The sequence below is a fragment of the Aulonocara sp. 'chitande type north' Nkhata Bay genome, linkage group LG7, assembly GCF_057382095.1.
Source record: "Aulonocara sp. 'chitande type north' Nkhata Bay isolate Kocher_YH1m ecotype deep benthic linkage group LG7, A_spYH_male_GT1.1, whole genome shotgun sequence".
NCBI lineage: Eukaryota > Metazoa > Chordata > Actinopteri > Cichliformes > Cichlidae > Aulonocara > Aulonocara sp. 'chitande type north' Nkhata Bay.
In genome coordinates this window covers 35,165,390-35,181,716 of record NC_141350.1, presented here as the reverse complement: position 1 = coordinate 35,181,716, position 16,327 = coordinate 35,165,390, and the positions used below count along the sequence as shown (strand labels likewise).

Below are 16,327 nucleotides of genomic sequence, written 5' to 3'. Positions count from 1 at the left end.
TTGCGTGACTGTTATGTATTTCCTGCTTTACTTTGAAAGTCTGTGTTATCTTAGTGTGTTCAGTTTACATTTTCCCTGTCTCGTCAGTTCTAATTTGCCCCAGCTGTGTTTCCCTCCTGTGGTCCATTCCCTGATTGCTCCTTCTATGTATTTAAGCCTTGTGTTTCAGTATGTCATGGTCGTGATCTTCCCCCCGTTGTAAATAGTTTGACGTCTTGTGTTTGGTGATGTAAATAAATGTCGTATCTTGCTTTAAATCTCGTCTTGGGATTATTTTTGTGGAAGCCCGTATTAGTTTTTTCTCGTGTGTTTTTGCCTTATTTTTTATTTTTCTACGTTGCACCCCGGTTGCCTAGGCCGGGGTGTAACAATCGGTGAGAACTTTGAAGATGAAACGAGGCTGGGTCTTCCAACATGACAATGATCCAAAACACACCGCCCGGGCAACAAAGGAGTGGCTCCGTAAGAAGCATTTGAAAGTCCTGGAGTGGCCTAGCCAGTCTCCAGACCTCAACCCCATAGAAAATCTGAGGTGGGAGTTGAAAGTCCGTGTTGCTCGGCGACAGCCCCAAAACATCACTGCTCTCGAGAAGATCTGCATGTAGGAATGGGCCAAAATACCAGCTACTGTGTGTGCAAACCTGGTAAAGACCTATAGTAAACGTTTGACCTCTGTTATTGCCAGCAAAGGTTATGTTACAAAGTATTGAGTTGTATTTTTGTTATTGACCAAATACTTATTTTCCACCCTGATTTACGAATAAATTCTTTACAAATCCTACCATGTGGATTCATGGGATTTTTTTTTTCACATTCTGTCTCTCACAGTTGAAGTGTACCTCTGGTGCAAATTACTGACCTCTGTCATCATTTTAGGTGGGGGAACTTGCACAATCGGTGGCTGACTAAATACTTTTTTGCCCCACTGTATTTACCAGATCACATGACAATCAAAGGTATCCTGTGCTCCAAGTCACGCTGAAAAGTTAATCTCAGGTCTATCCCACTTTACATAAGATAAGCTTTTGTTATGTCCATGGCTTTGGAAAATGTCCAACAACCACCTATTGGTTCAGTGAGTCCAGAAACATTTGCAAAAGAGTGAGTATTTATTACATTAACTATGTGTAATTATCCTTGTGATACATACACGAATATACTTACTCAGACCAGCCAATGCAGCGCTGAAAACTTTAAGTCAACACAGCTGATATGTTTAACGGGCCGGTAGCGAGCGCTGTTCTGTCTTGTTAAAACTTCACTTTTTTAAGTGTTTGTTGCCTTCTCATGAATTTATAGAACCATCTGTAATTTTATCCTGAGCTGCCTTGTAAAAATGGTAATAATGTGTTTTTATTCTGCTGAACCCTGGAGGATGTGGCAAAAAGCCAACAATGCAAGGTTTAAGGAATGATGTCATGTACTGCTGAGGTCATCCTGCGGCTAACGGCCTTACCATCGGCCCTTTAGTACCAGCAACACCAGCTGCACCTGAGGGACCCTGAAACAGAGACAGAAAATACCAACAATGCAAATTTTCCCGGCAGCAGAGGTCATTAAAAGTACAAGTGTTCAGTCTCTTAATTATACGCATCGTTAATCATGAACTCCTACACATTTTCTGAAAAAAATAAGCCGTTACACTAAATACAGAAATTAAAATACTGATTATAATGAGCCAAATGTGTTGCTGTGTAGCTCTTGTGTACATTACAATCAAATACATGTTTTACATGGGATCAGTTGGAGAGATTAGCAAACAAGACAGGGAGTTATTTCCTTCAGTACTACCGTGCTGTACAAAGACTGCCTCCTGCTGTTTAAACCAACAATTATTAGACACCTTCCCCTCAGCTTGGGAGTCAGTTTTGACAGTTTGAGGGCAAATCCATCATCACTACTTAAAATCTGTATTCAGCAGTCACACAGTTGTAAAGTGCACGATGTGCATTGTCGTGTCTCTTCCCTATAAAAGACAACACTGGGTCTAAACCCAAGTGATAAAATGTTTGTGAAATGAGTTCATATATTTAAGTATTTCACTGAATAATACAGTACATGCTGTTGCAATACAGAACGAGACAGGAGTACATGAAATGCAGACACACACAAACACACACGCAGCATTTTCAGGTGATGGGATTGAAATATGATAGAGAATGGGAACCTGTGTACCAGGCTTTCCTTCTGCTCCCTCTGTTCCAGGTGGCCCCGGCAAACCCTGAAAGGAGATGGAGAGAAACACATAACTGTAGCTCAGCCGGATATTACTGAACAGTACAAAAGAATATGTGTTTACTGTATAAGTATATTTGACTAATTAAATTCAGTAATCCTCTAATGCTAAAACATTTTTAAAATAATGTAAATCAATTCTTGTATGGAGGACTGTAATGAAATTTAGATACAGATTATATGATAAATATACAGTTTATAAACATATCAACTGCAACTATGTATCTACTGAGGGCTTATACTTGTAATAAATATACAAGTTATTTATTTTTGCAATTTGAACATTTAACCAGGGGTTAAAGTGAACCAGAATGACCTGGAACTGCATTCTGGCATTTGCAGTTTTGAATCATCAAATCTGACAAGCAGTTTAATACATAATACTGTCAAGAGAATTAATGTTTTGATTGCTGCAGCTTGGAGGTGCCTCCAGCTGACGGCATACTTGGTCAGTACTCAGAAAATGATCCCATCCTAGCCGAGTTCTCTAATAAACGATTCGAATATTTGAAAAAATATCTGTCCAGTTTGCACCACAATGAGTGTGCAAGCTAAACGTAGAGAAGCTCGTGTCAAAAGGACTGCTCAGGTTTTAATAAACCTAAATTTAAAGCTTCTTAATCATGCTAGATTTTCTTTTAATAAGATAGCAACACATCACATATAAATCCACTAAAGATTTTTTTTTTTTTTTTAATTTATGAAATGACTTGGAAACAAATTGAAGTTTGTTCAGGTTTGTCATTGTGGTGGGGCGTGGACTGCGGTGCTGTGCAGACACACCTGCACGGCATCTGCAATCACACCCGCCCTGTTAAACACGGGGAATCAGAGTTTGGGGAGAGAGTTGTAAAAGTTGTGAACGTGGTGTGATGTGTGTGGCTGCCAGCTGCAGTCGAGTAAAATAAAGATGGCTCTGAACACCAATCTATGGATTGGCCGTGTCTCAATCACACCACAGTCATATTTAACATCATATTTATTTATTTAAAGGTTAAAGGTAACTCCACAACACCTGTAAACCTCACAGCAAAATAGCAGCAGCACATGTCAGCTGTAGGGTCTTTACCTTACAATATAAAGCGCCTTGTTCACTGTTGTTGTGATTTGGTGCTATAAAATAAAACTGAAATTGAAATGAAATAAATCTAAATTTTTACATGCCTTACTTCCAAGTGATTTTTTTTCCCTACCCTGAAATGCTACACCAGATCTTAGTGTTCCCCCAGCTGCCAAATCTTACTCTAACCATAGCTACAATATAAGTTTACCGGTGGGCCTGGTTGGCCAGGATGACCTCTTTGTCCGGTCACACCCTGGGGAAAACAAAAGGAGCAGATTAATATGAATGAATTAATATTGACATATATATGAACTTGGTAACAAAAAAAGTGTGTATTCAAACATCTTTTGGAGTTCAATACCTTGTTCCCCCTGGGTCCTGGTTTGCCATCACGTCCATCTGGTCCTCTGTTTCCCTTTAAAGATATTAGTGACTACAATGACTCAATCATCTCAATCAGCTGTCCACAACGTCAGCATTGTGGCAATTGTATCTAAATCATATTAAAATCACAGATTATATTTTTATTACACAAAAAGACAAGAACAGAAATAAGTCATATTTCTGTTTTTCGTTAGCTATGCTGTTATATGGTGGTGAAACTACATTAGTGACTGATTGTGTGGAATGAAGGATGTGAGCATGTGACACCAAATTTACATTCAGGAGGTCACTGGAAGTTCTGTTACGTAGTTAAATTGGACATTTGGAACAACATATGAAGTCATCTGACATTTTGTGGTGTTCAGACACATAAATCATCACTGACCTTTAACCCACGGCTGCCCTGTTTTCCCTGGAGGCCAGTTTCGCCATCGATGCCCTGAGTGGAAAATATATAAAGTCAGTGAAGCGCATCTCATTTTTTCATTCTCAAAAGGCATGCTTCCAGATAAAAGAGCATGTTATACAATATTAAGCTGTGGCAAACACCATACCACATAGTTTATTGTGTTTATTATGAGTCTTTTGAACTGTATCATGAAAAAGTTGATTTTTCTGGAGGTTAACTCGAGATTGTTGAAACTCAGGACTGACTTTTCTGCCAGAGCTGAATTTGCACACAGCTTCTGTATCACACTGGGATCTCCATGAATAGGTTTAACCACAGTGCTACACACTGTACCTCAGTGCCTTTAGGGCCGGGCTGGCCTTTGGCTCCTGGGAAACCAGGGAATCCAACGAGGCCCCTCTCGCCCTGAGGACCGCTAATGCCTGTTGCCCCCTGAATACCCTGAAAAAAAAAAGTTCAGTTTGTTATTAAATCTAGATCTTTTTTCTTACTCACACACTGACTTTACAGCAAATGAGATGTTATAGGAGACCTTTGACATTTTTGGAAGCACACTGGCTGAGTGTGACGGGTTCTTTCCTGCTACCACAAATTAATTTGACATAAATTAGAAGCAAAATGATAAAAGCATCAATTTCTTTGAGTGAATGTCATCTATCCCTAGGAAGTACACATATGTGAGGTCTCACCGCTAACATGACAAACGTCCCAAAAGTTCTCATATTATTAGGGTTCCCGGTGAAAAAAAAATGCAATAAACAGCTGCTGGCAATGAATTTTTAATCACGGCTAATATGAGAAGTGATAATGTGACAGTCACAGTGCTATTAGATGGGATCAGTGTAATAGAGGGTGGCACCGGGCACAGACGAGCATACGGCAGCTGTCTGAGTGAGACAACTTACATCTGCTGAAATCTATAAGCCGACGTGACAAAACATCAAAAGACTAGAGAAACAATGTAAATGGTCAGAATAGTAACTCTGTGGAGGGGACCAGAAAGGGCCGCAGAGTTTTGCCTTTTATAGGTGTAACTTTTTCATTTGCACTGTATCTGCCGTACAGTTCAAACTAATTTCAAACAATGATCATTAGTTAAAAACAAACTTTACAGACAAGGAAGGCACATCATTACAGGCTTTATCAGTCTGTCAGTGTCAACAAACAAGGTTCAGGTTCATACTCTGTCGCCTTTAGCTCCTGGATCACCCTTTTCCCCGTCTGGTCCTCTGTTACCCTGTGAGGGAAAAAATGTTTAAAGGAAAGGCTCAGTCGAGCATGTTGTGCTGTAAATATGTTCGTCAAGAGCACCTACCGTTCTTCCAGGAAAACCCACATCACCCTTTCTCCCTGGTGCACCCTGTCAATTTAAAAAAAAAAGGAAAAGAAACTTTTATTGTTTTAATGTGGGGAATGTAAAATTATACCACACAAATCACATTAGTCAATGATTCAGAAGCAGATTACTGCTAAGAACATAGTTTTATACAATCAGAAGATGGCGACGTCTAAATGAAAAGAACGTGAAGAGCTAATAAGCAGGATCCAGTTATGAGCCATCACAGCCAGTAGATGGCACTGTGAGGCTGCAGCGTTGTTTCCCCTCTCTGTAGCACTTTTAGACAACCCGTGAAAAACACTTTTTATAAGCTGCAAGTGTAAACTGAAGTAGAGCTGCTGTGATGACAAAAGTTACAGGAAAAAAGAAAACAAAAGCACCACAAACAACTGAGAGTGAACTCAGTGATCTCTTTGTAACATTCTGTCTGCTCAGTATTTATACATGCAGGTTTATAACTGTAATGTAATGATGTAATGGCTGTTACAGTGTTTGCTCACCATAGGTCCCTCTGAGCCGGGATCCCCCCGGGCCCCCACAGGCCCCACAGGCCCCTGACATAAAAAGGAAACAAGAAACATTAAAATTCAGTTTGGGTTTTTTTCCTGTGATTGTTTGTACACTATTGTAAACTTATTATCATGCACATTAAGCATACATAGAAACTATAATATGCATGCTGTTTTAATATGATATCAACTAAAAAACATATTTAAAACACTTGAAATTAAAATGCAAAACAGTTGGAGACTCCCACCAAACGTAAGACTTAACAGATAAAAATGAAGTAGTTGGTTTGTTTCTCACGATGAAAAGCTGGAAACAAAATGAAAAGCACCAGGTGTCTACTGCTAACTTATCTTTCCTAGAGACCTCTCTCCTCCCATCACCTGGAAATCATTCGCTCTTCCCTACCGTGAAGGATCTTCATGACACACCTCAAGGGGAGCGCTCCAAAAAGAGACTCACAAAACAGACTTCTAAAAATATAAAAATCTTTCCTGATCAAAATTTGGCTCATCTCACATTCAAGGTCATCTCTTAGGGCATGTCCAGTCAGCTTTCAGCGTGACAATCTTTCAGATTATTCCCTGGGTGTTCTTTCCTAATCCGGCCATGGGGGTGGGGTCGCAAGGCAATGTATGCCTAGTGCCAGTCCCAAGCCCGGATAAATAAGAAGGGCATCCAGTGTAAAAATATTTGCCAAATCAAACATGCGGATCATTTCTTTGGATGTTCTTTTCTGACAACTTGGATTTCGTGCTCTGTGATTTCAACATGGGCCTCAAACTTGAACAGAGAAAACGTCAAATTCTGTTTCACACTGACAGAATTTCATGTAAGGATCTTTGTAGGTTATGGGAACCTCCAGCTACAACCAAGCAGTTTTTACATGAAGAGTCAACACTACTTTCCAACTCAAAGGCAGAGTGTTAGGTGAGAGGCGAGACAAGGAGCATGTTCATAACTTTTTTCAGCATCTATCTGATTGTGCACCAGGAATTCTTCCCACAGAGTCATGCTGTCAGCATTCTATCTACTGCAATGACTTGAGGCATTTGATGGGATACCAGTGCATTCCAGCTTGCCATCTCTCACCGGCTCAGAGCACATTAAAAAAAAACGTTGAAGCTTTTTGTCCACACAAACACAGTCTTTGTTCACCACCACTCCCCACGTTTGGCTCTCTGTAATCTGCTACATCATACACCCTGGAGGAGGTTTAGCCCCTTACGGGGCCTTGCTGGAGCTCTACTGAGAGATCTAAAAATGAGAGCTGTGCTAAATGAACGTCCAGATGTGCATGAGAAGATGACCATGAACGTGAAATTGGACAAATTAAAATCAGATAGGTTTTTGATCTTTATGGAGCTGGTCTGGTTATGGAGCAGAATGTTTTAATCACACCTTGTAGAAGAACTAAGATCAAAGAAAACAAAAATGTATCCTGTGCAGAACTGGGATGTGCACACGAGGTTCACCGCCACACTTTCTTGTGTTGTGCATAGACATTATATAGACATCTAGGAGTAATATAATCAACTGCATTGTCATTGTGAGATAAAATTAATGCATTATCCCTTTAAACAGCCTAATATGTTATAAAAAAAAAGAGCTACTGGCTATATATGAATTAAAGCTAATAATGATGTCATGAAACCAAATAGTTTTCAGCTTTGGCCTCTCCATTCTTTCATCTCTTCCTCCCATGTTTCTCTCTCACACAATTACACTAAGAAGAGACACATATGAAAAAACATTGACCCTGTTTTATCAACCCTTATGGCATTACTAAGGGTTAAGAATAAAGGAAAGACAATCAACAAAAACAATGAAATACCCCTTTAATACGCTGCTACTTAACTTTTTTTTTTTCAGCTAAACTATTAAATGAAAATACCAAACCAGAAAAAGTGAACAAACTTACAGGATCTCCTTTGGGGCCAGGAGAACCCGTCAATCCTAGATGCCCCTGTTAAAATGGACAGACTGGCATTAACCTCTTGTACTTCATTTCACTGACAGCTGAGTGAAAGGAGCAGCAACTCAACTGAACTTAAAAGCTTCCATCAACAGTCTTGCCTTGAACTCTACTCACTTGCGGTCCTCGGAGTCCCGGAGGTCCAATCTGTCCCTCGAGACCTGGAGGCCCCTACACAAAAGCAAAGGCAGGTGAAACATTTTCTGTCAAACACAGTGTCTAAACATTTCCAAACAGCTGATTATCTGCAGCATATACATAACCAAGCAAAGCTTATACCTGTGGGCCTTTAAGGCCATCACTGCCAGCAGGTCCAATGTCCCCCTGAAATAAATAAAGAGTTCACACACAGGCGGGATGCAACCTGTTAACTAAGTCTGGGCTTAGACTGACGTCACACATAAAGCAACAGACCAGTACATTTACATTTCCTTTATTACAGAGGAACATTTCACTCCAAATTATTGTTACATATTTGGATACTGTGCTCTAATTATCTCCATCTAAACTGTTTTAGTGTCACAACCCACATTTTTGGGGTTGGCTGTAGAGATGTCTCCCTTCTGTTGAAAACATCCATTATGTATACAGCAGTTGCCATGTGGTACTCAAAGTGACATCCCTTTATAACTAACTCCTTCAAGCACCCAGCCCTAGCAAAATAACCTAAAAAAATGGGTGAAAATCAGCAGAAATGTCAGTTCTCTTTCTGCAGTTTACGTCCAATAATCCAAAACACTGCATCATCAAGTGAGGGGAGTACCATCAGTGTTTACAGCCTGTCATGCTGACACAAACATGAGGCTCTAGCCATGATGTTCTTTTACACAGAGGAAACAGTTGCTGGGTGTGGTTCAGTGGAAAGGAAAATGTCCCTACATGAAACTGCTCACAACAAACTATGGAGATATTTTTGAGAACTAGGTCATGATTTCTGCAAAGAGAGATTGCTGGAGAATTTTTTCTTTTTCCTTTTGGGAGTGGGGGGGGGGGGGGGGGGGGGGGGGCAAGCACAAGACAACTGGTATTAATTTCCAGTATACTGTGTAGGGGGGAGATTTCTCTAATAGCTCAGTCACACTAGAATAAAAATAGGACATTCGGTGATCGACAGCAGCTGCAGCAACCAATTTGTTCCCAACAAACTGTGCAACACCCTCAACCTCTAGATGACCACTGTTGATCACACGGCAATCGTACAGGTCGCCTGGTTTGAGGTAACCTGTCTTCAAGCAACTGTGATCACATACTGACAGCAGACTGACTGCATATTATTGCTTTTTATCACCATGAATCAAAGGTATTTGGAAGATGGCAACTCACTGTAAGTGGCTGCAGACCTGGTTCTTGTCTTCAGAGCAACAAGGTTCATTCTGCATAGTCACAATATTTGTTTTTTTCATGCTGCATTCTCCAACCACTGTTTTCCCCAGTGTGACACAAATGATACCTAACTTTGTTATCTTTGCAAAATATTAACTTAACTTCTTTTAAATAAAACATTTATTGAAAATTGCTTGTACTGTAAATTTGAGAAGTGATTAAATCCTTAAAAAAATCCAGTTTAGGGAATGTTTTTTGTAATTTCATTACAAATTGAGTATTGTATATATGTGTTTCTAAATTCATGCAGACAGAGAGAAATATATATTTTTCAAAGTGGTTATTAGTTTCAGCCTCATGAGGAAATCATCTTTAAGTTGCAGTCCAACTGAGCCAAAATAAAGACTTGAGGTGTGGCTGTACCCTTGAGCCATTAACTCCTTGTGCGCCAACTCGTCCTGTGGCACCTGGTGCACCCTGTGACACACAGAGACACACACATACATGATTGCAGGTACATCTGGAATTTGCACAGACAGACTAATAATTAATCACTGAATATCCGCCTGCTTACCGGTGGCCCTGGCAGACCTAGGAGGCCATCCAGTCCACTCTCCCCCTGGTAATAAGCACAAAACAGCATGAATAACAGACAAAGAATAAAACCTTTTAATACATTTAAGAATAGAGAAAAAAACAGGCATCAACACTTGCCCCTAATTTGGCTTTAAGTAATATGAAACCTTTAATTATAGAAAAACATAAACAAAAGAAAATCTGTTTTAGTACAAATTCCATCTGTTTTGCTTGGCATAACTACTGTGCACTTGTAGTTTGGCACTTGTAGTTTAATCCTTTCAATGAACAGATCACCACAATAAATAGCAGCAATAAGTCGCAAAAATAGGATAACCCAAAAAAAGACAAAAAAAATAATGCAGGTATTGGTATCTTCATTTATGACAGTGCAATGCACAAACTAAAAACAGGACTATTTGCTTTTAAGGCTCTAAGAACTAGAGTCAGACAGCGGCTCACTCACATCAGGCCCAGGGGGTCCCTCTGGCCCAGCGCCACCTCGGATTCCCTGAGGCCCCTGCAGAAAAGATTAAAGATGTCAGCTTAATAGCAGTATACCATTAAAGTACATGGGGAAGAGTGTATACAAAGAGAGGATTAATGATACTAAAGCTTAGTCAGAGACTCCATTTTCTCGCCAGGCAGAATCAAAGTAAAATCACTGATAGACCAACGAGTAAAGCGAGTAAAGTGAATGCCTCATTGTTTGAAACTGAAAGTTCAAAGGGGGCCTGAATTAGAGATTAAGATTACAGAGCGCATGTCCAATTTTAACAAAGTTTTTTGATCATTTTATTTTTCACTAGTTGGGTGTAATAAGAAATCTATTGGATAAGAACTGTCATACTTTTACATTTTTAATTTTGAATGTATGCGCTGGCATCTTGTCCAGTTGACTACAGAGTATGAGCTGCTTTGTAAAAGAGATAAAGGGAAAACTGCTCCTGGCTCATGATCCACCCTTTTTTCTTTAAAGGAGTTATAAATATCATGTAAAAAAACAACAACTGAAATTTCTAGTTTTTTGCACATATAAAGCAAACCATAAAAGACACTCACGCGGGGTCCAACAGGGCCTTGTGGACCAGGTAAACCAGTTCCACCCTACACAAGGAGAGAAATTTGAAAACAGATATCTTTATATCCACATAACCCACAAAGCATTATGACCACTGTCTAATATACTTGGTCCAAACAAAATGGCTTCAACTAAACAAAAAACATGGACTCTGCAAGACCTCTAGGTGGTATCTAGCACAGGAAAACCCAACATCCTGCCACTGGATTATTGTCTACCCCTCCTCTGACCACTATTGACAGCACTGTTGATCCAGAGCAATCCATAAACCCAGTGTGCAATCTTTACAAAAAGTAATTCTAATTATATATTTAAGATTAATCAAAAAATAAATACAATTAATCAAAGAGTACCTTCTTGCCAGGTTCACCAATTTCACCTCTTGGACCTCTGGGGCCAGTAAGACCCTGGAGACATTAGCAAAGAACACATCCATCATTTCAATATTTTTTTCTATATGCATGAACATCAATTAATTTCACATAGTTGACATGTTTCAAAATAAATGTTTTCCCCTTTGAGCAGAAGGTGCTTAAAAAAACTCATTAAATGTGGATTAAAAGTATAAGAATTGAGAATTTGAGCTTCTTCTGTTAACACTTAAAAACACTGACCTGTGAAAACATTTCTAAAAAAGAAGCCATCACTGCCACTGACACGGAAACATAATAAGCTTCAATTATCTGAACTACAGCGACAGCAAATCTTAACTAAAGCTAAAAGGTGACAGTAAGACTGCACAGAGTCTAAACATGTTCCTGCCAATACATACACATCATTTCACAGCAGTAAATCAAATGTTTAAACAACACACAGATTGTGCTCCATCAAAAATGTCTGTGCTGTTTTATTACTCACCTCATCACCTTTTTCCCCTTTAGGTCCTCGCTCCCCCCTGTATCCCCACGGGCCCTGAAGGTTTCAACAGAAAACACTCAACATACACTAGTTTACCATCTGTGTCACACTCACCCATACTCTGCGTGTTGTTTAACAGTTAACATAAATAGAATATGCCCACCTGTGATCCAGGAACACCAGGTGACCCCGGCTGACCATCTTCCCCATTGTCCCCATCTCGCCCTGCAGTCCCAGATCGTCCTGGAGGGCCACGAGGACCACGATCCCCCTGTCAGACAGCATAAATCAGACACTTAATGCTCATACAGCAGCTTGCTGGTGGACAGTTTTGATATTTTACTTCTGATATGGTTGTCTTGTTACTTCAAGACAACTATCAAACCTGACAATGTAAAAGATACAAATACGTAATCAAATAAACTGGAACTGCAGCGAGTAAAATCCATGGAGCGCAGAGATTCACAGTGGGAAAGATATTATAAATTATCAGTGTGGACTGTGAAGACACTGGCTCTCCAACTAAGAGCAGCAATTCATCACAAAGACAAGGTATCGCCTATATGGCAACACACTGTCTAGAAGATTGTGCTGTGCAAGAACTCAGGTGGGAAACGATTCACAGTGAATGGCTAAACCACCTGTGCTGGCACTGAATAACACTGCATCTGGGATGAAGAATTCTTTTACCAGGTAGGTTTTGTAATGATTTAAATGACAACTGGGTTTTACGAGAGTTGAATTAATTATTGTTTTATACTGTGACCTGCTATTATGCGTTTCCACCAGAGCCAATTTAGCTGTTATGAGCAAGAAGGTCTTAGTTCACTGAAAGTTTCTGTGCTACTTACAAATGCACTATATAAACTTTGCCTGCAGAGGGTCAAAGAGCTGTTAAGTAACCTTAATTAACTGATTTATTCTACAAAAGATCATAAAATACTGTAAAATGACCACAACTACATTTCCCAGAGCCCAGGCTGATGTTTACAACTGCTGTCTGTGTGCTGTTCGCTGTCTGTTTAACGGTCCAAAACCTCAAATATATTCAGTTTACAACAAAAAGCCACAAATTTACAAATGACCTAAGCTGGTATCGTCAAAAAGAAACAAATACGTTCAATCCAGCCCACCAGACGGGTTTGCGAACGGAGGCCTTTCTTTTGGAGTTTCCACTCAAATATAAACCAGGAAACTGCATTCCTGTATATGCTGGTTATGAATCATCTTAAGAAAAAGTAATCATTTAACCTTATCCAGGGATCTCAGTTATCTGTGTTTTCCCCCCTCTTACTCAAAAAAGTAATTAACCAATTAATGTACAACAATCACATGGGGTGGTTAAGCTAAGGAGTCGTGCTGAGTCTATATGTCAGCTGAAATACAGCAAAAGGCAACTTTGACAGGTTGCCAGTTCATCACAGAGCCAACACAGAGGACACACAACACACAACCACACTCTCTCACATCTGCATCTATGGCTACTTTGGAATCGCCAATTAACTTAACATACATGTTTTGATTGTGGGTGGAAACCTGAGTAACAGCAGGACACCCACACAGCCACAGGGAGAACATGCAAACTCTGCACAGCAAACTTTGGCTGTGAGGCAATGCTAACCACTGCAATAGTGTGCCACACTAGTCAAGTCAGCGTAATAATGGATAAACATCCAGAATCTCAGCCTACAGATTCAACATGGTCATACTTACAAAAACATACAATGTGTGAATGGCTCCAAAGACAAAACCTACATTTTTATTCAGCTTTACAGGGTTAGACTGATGGACATGCTGCTCTCTCATGAAGAGAGAGGTATTTTATATTGCTGGTTTATGCAAGACACTTAGGCATGTGACTATTTTTATTTTGTATTACAGTTAATTTTTGTTACACATTCACTGGATTGAAAAAAAAAAAGCCAACATTCAGGAGGGGAGAGAGTGTGGGAGGAGAAATGCATGAGGCCACATGCTCAACCAGTGAGCTATACTGGGACGCCTGAACCAGATAACTTTAAATCCCATGTCCAACTTTTGACTTGAAAACTTGACTTCATGAGCATTACCGACTCCCTGTTTAGTTTAGTACAGCTTTCCTTTTGTTTAGGTTTAAAACACTGGGAGGCGATTCTATCTTGAGTCACCTCATAGCCAGTGATTTTAGAGACACAGTCTTTTATATAAGTTCGACCTTTATTACATTCAGAGTTCATTCAGAACAAATGGACCCAAAGTGTGTCAACAAAGGATCCCCCACATCATTACACCATGACCAGCCTCTTGAACAGTACTAATATAGTATTGTTTAGGTACTATGTTAATAGTACCTGAACTAATATAGTAATAATACTATTTGAAAAAGATTATTATGCAAAACAGGGACTTTTAATCCATTTACATTTCATCAGTTACTCTGTGTTCTTTTGCTCTAATAGGATTTTACAAAGAGCCTTTATTTGTGATTTTTTCTAATGTCAATAACACATTTGAATTTTCCATGATTGATGCTGACACACCCCAGCATTGCTTACAGTGCTGATGTATGATTATTTTTGCACAAACAGCAAGGTGCTTTGTCAGCGTAGGCTACACAGTCACTCAGACACAAACAAACACAAACAGTAGATCAATATTCTCTGCCACATGGGTCCAAACATTTCAGCCAGCGAAGGTGACTGAGTGTTTCCAACAATCCCAAACCACACTGTTTCTCATCACCCAGCTGAGACCTCACACAATAGATGGCCCTGGCTTTCAGTTTCCATACAGTCAGAGCCCACTTCCAGGACTCATGTTTATGTATTTTGAGACGGTTTTTGAGATGGATGTAAGATTTGCCTCTACCTTAAAAAGCCATTCACACAAACAAAGTCAGAGTTTTTTAGATTTAATAAAACCAGGCAATAAGCGACAAATAACGAGGTCCCACTGAGATAATGTGAAACTTATGACATAACACAATAGAAAACTTGATTAACTATGGTTCAGCGTAATCAAATTTACTCACAGAAAATATGCAATGTCTTAATTTTGCAGTTAAAAAAAGTTTTTTCTCTAAATATGAGAATGGTTACATCATAGGGAGTTTCATGCACACGGGGTTTCCAAACACCCACTCCCTTTAACCGCACTCACTCTGCTCAACCAGCTATGTGACGCTTAATTCAAATTAGCACTTAATCGTCCACAGTGGACTTGCTCAATACCCAACATTGGCTGGTTCGCTTTGATGAACCACCCAATGTTTACAGCGACACCAAATGTGTCAGCTTTTACTAAAAATGGGTGTGTAACTTTTGTGATTTAATGATGGCAAAGTGGACACAAATTAGAGATATTCATCACATTCATGACTAAAACCAAATAATAAGATTAAACATGTAAAGAGGATGTTTCAGGACAGGCTTCATGTATTAATATGTGTCAGCTCATTGCATTTGGTATTACATTTACTGCTGGAATTCCATCCATCTATCTCAAGTTATTTTCTACACGTTGACTTTGGCATACTAAATCAAATTTGTGGCCTTACAGCAGATTTTTTTATTGATACCAAACTTGCTGAAATTTCTGGAGCAGGAAATGCTGGGTTGTTTGCTTACCATCTCTCCTGGCATCCCTGGTCTTCCTCGCTCCCCAGGTTCACCAGGTGGCCCCTGTGAAAGAAAATCACTAAATCACATGGGAACATGTTTGTAACATGCACTAATATACTGCTAAAAAGAACTCATCTCTAACCTGTCTGCCAGGCCTGCCCATTTCTCCAGGTGGTCCTGCGGGGCCTTCTCTACTCTGCAAGCTCACAGAGAAGAAACCCGCCTCAGATTCACAGAAACAAACGAAACACAGAACAGCTTTTAGAAGAGCGTACTTACAGGCCAACCTGCAGCAAGCAACTGGTAGAAACTGGTTTGCTGCGAGAAAAATGGAAACACACATTAAGTAACAAATAGTGACCACAGCAGGTTGTCCACATATAGTAGTTCAAAGCACACACAGTAACAAATCGCCTTCACAAACCACTAACAGACTTTTATTTCTGTCATCTTTTTTCAATAACTGACTTGAAGCTCCCCATCATGCTGGCATACTATATGCGTGTGTGTATAAGTACGTGCCTTATACAACACACAGCTGCGTCCAATGGAAACAGATTAAACAGATGAGGACAGATCATCAACTTGCATGCATGATAACCGAAGGGTTAAAGATTTCACATATAGTCTGGAAATCTGGGTTTAAGTAACATCGAAGATCATTTCAAGTCCTATGTGTCCTTTAGGTGACTCACAATAAATTATATGAGGGCAAAGGAGAGAGGAACATATAAAAACAACTTCTTTGAGGTGTTCTGTACTTGGTGCCTTGATGTTTAATGGAAGGCCAAGAAAGCAGTTGATAAACCAACAACAGGTTTCCTCTTGGGGGTCTTTCTGTGTGGAGTTTGCACTTTCTTCCAGTAGGTACTCTGGTTTGCACCCATGGTCTGAATGCATGCATGTCAGAGTAACCTATGATTCTAAACTTGCTATAAGTGTGAATCTAAGAGTCTGTAGATGTCTGTGTTAGCCCTG

At 39.7% G+C, this 16,327-nt stretch overlaps 1 protein-coding gene across 1 annotated transcript in view; it reads right to left on the bottom strand.

Annotated features, from left to right (window-relative positions):
- LOC147325607 (uncharacterized) overlaps window positions 1–16,327 on the bottom strand; it is a 121,846-nt gene that overhangs the window by 39,386 nt on the left and 66,133 nt on the right. The window contains exons 10-31 of the mRNA XM_086300183.1: window positions 15,629–15,667; window positions 15,492–15,545; window positions 15,356–15,409; window positions 11,914–12,021; window positions 11,751–11,804; window positions 11,246–11,299; window positions 10,874–10,918; window positions 10,278–10,331; window positions 9,810–9,854; window positions 9,659–9,712; window positions 8,192–8,236; window positions 8,030–8,083; window positions 7,859–7,903; window positions 5,931–5,984; window positions 5,407–5,451; window positions 5,275–5,328; window positions 4,425–4,532; window positions 4,068–4,121; window positions 3,660–3,713; window positions 3,507–3,551; window positions 2,168–2,221; window positions 1,457–1,501 (exon numbers count right to left, since the gene is read on the bottom strand). Of these exons, the coding sequence (XP_086156309.1) occupies window positions 1,457–1,501; window positions 2,168–2,221; window positions 3,507–3,551; window positions 3,660–3,713; window positions 4,068–4,121; window positions 4,425–4,532; window positions 5,275–5,328; window positions 5,407–5,451; window positions 5,931–5,984; window positions 7,859–7,903; window positions 8,030–8,083; window positions 8,192–8,236; window positions 9,659–9,712; window positions 9,810–9,854; window positions 10,278–10,331; window positions 10,874–10,918; window positions 11,246–11,299; window positions 11,751–11,804; window positions 11,914–12,021; window positions 15,356–15,409; window positions 15,492–15,545; window positions 15,629–15,667 (1,218 nt within the window). The remainder of the gene's footprint in view (window positions 1–1,456; window positions 1,502–2,167; window positions 2,222–3,506; window positions 3,552–3,659; window positions 3,714–4,067; window positions 4,122–4,424; window positions 4,533–5,274; window positions 5,329–5,406; window positions 5,452–5,930; window positions 5,985–7,858; window positions 7,904–8,029; window positions 8,084–8,191; window positions 8,237–9,658; window positions 9,713–9,809; window positions 9,855–10,277; window positions 10,332–10,873; window positions 10,919–11,245; window positions 11,300–11,750; window positions 11,805–11,913; window positions 12,022–15,355; window positions 15,410–15,491; window positions 15,546–15,628; window positions 15,668–16,327) is intronic.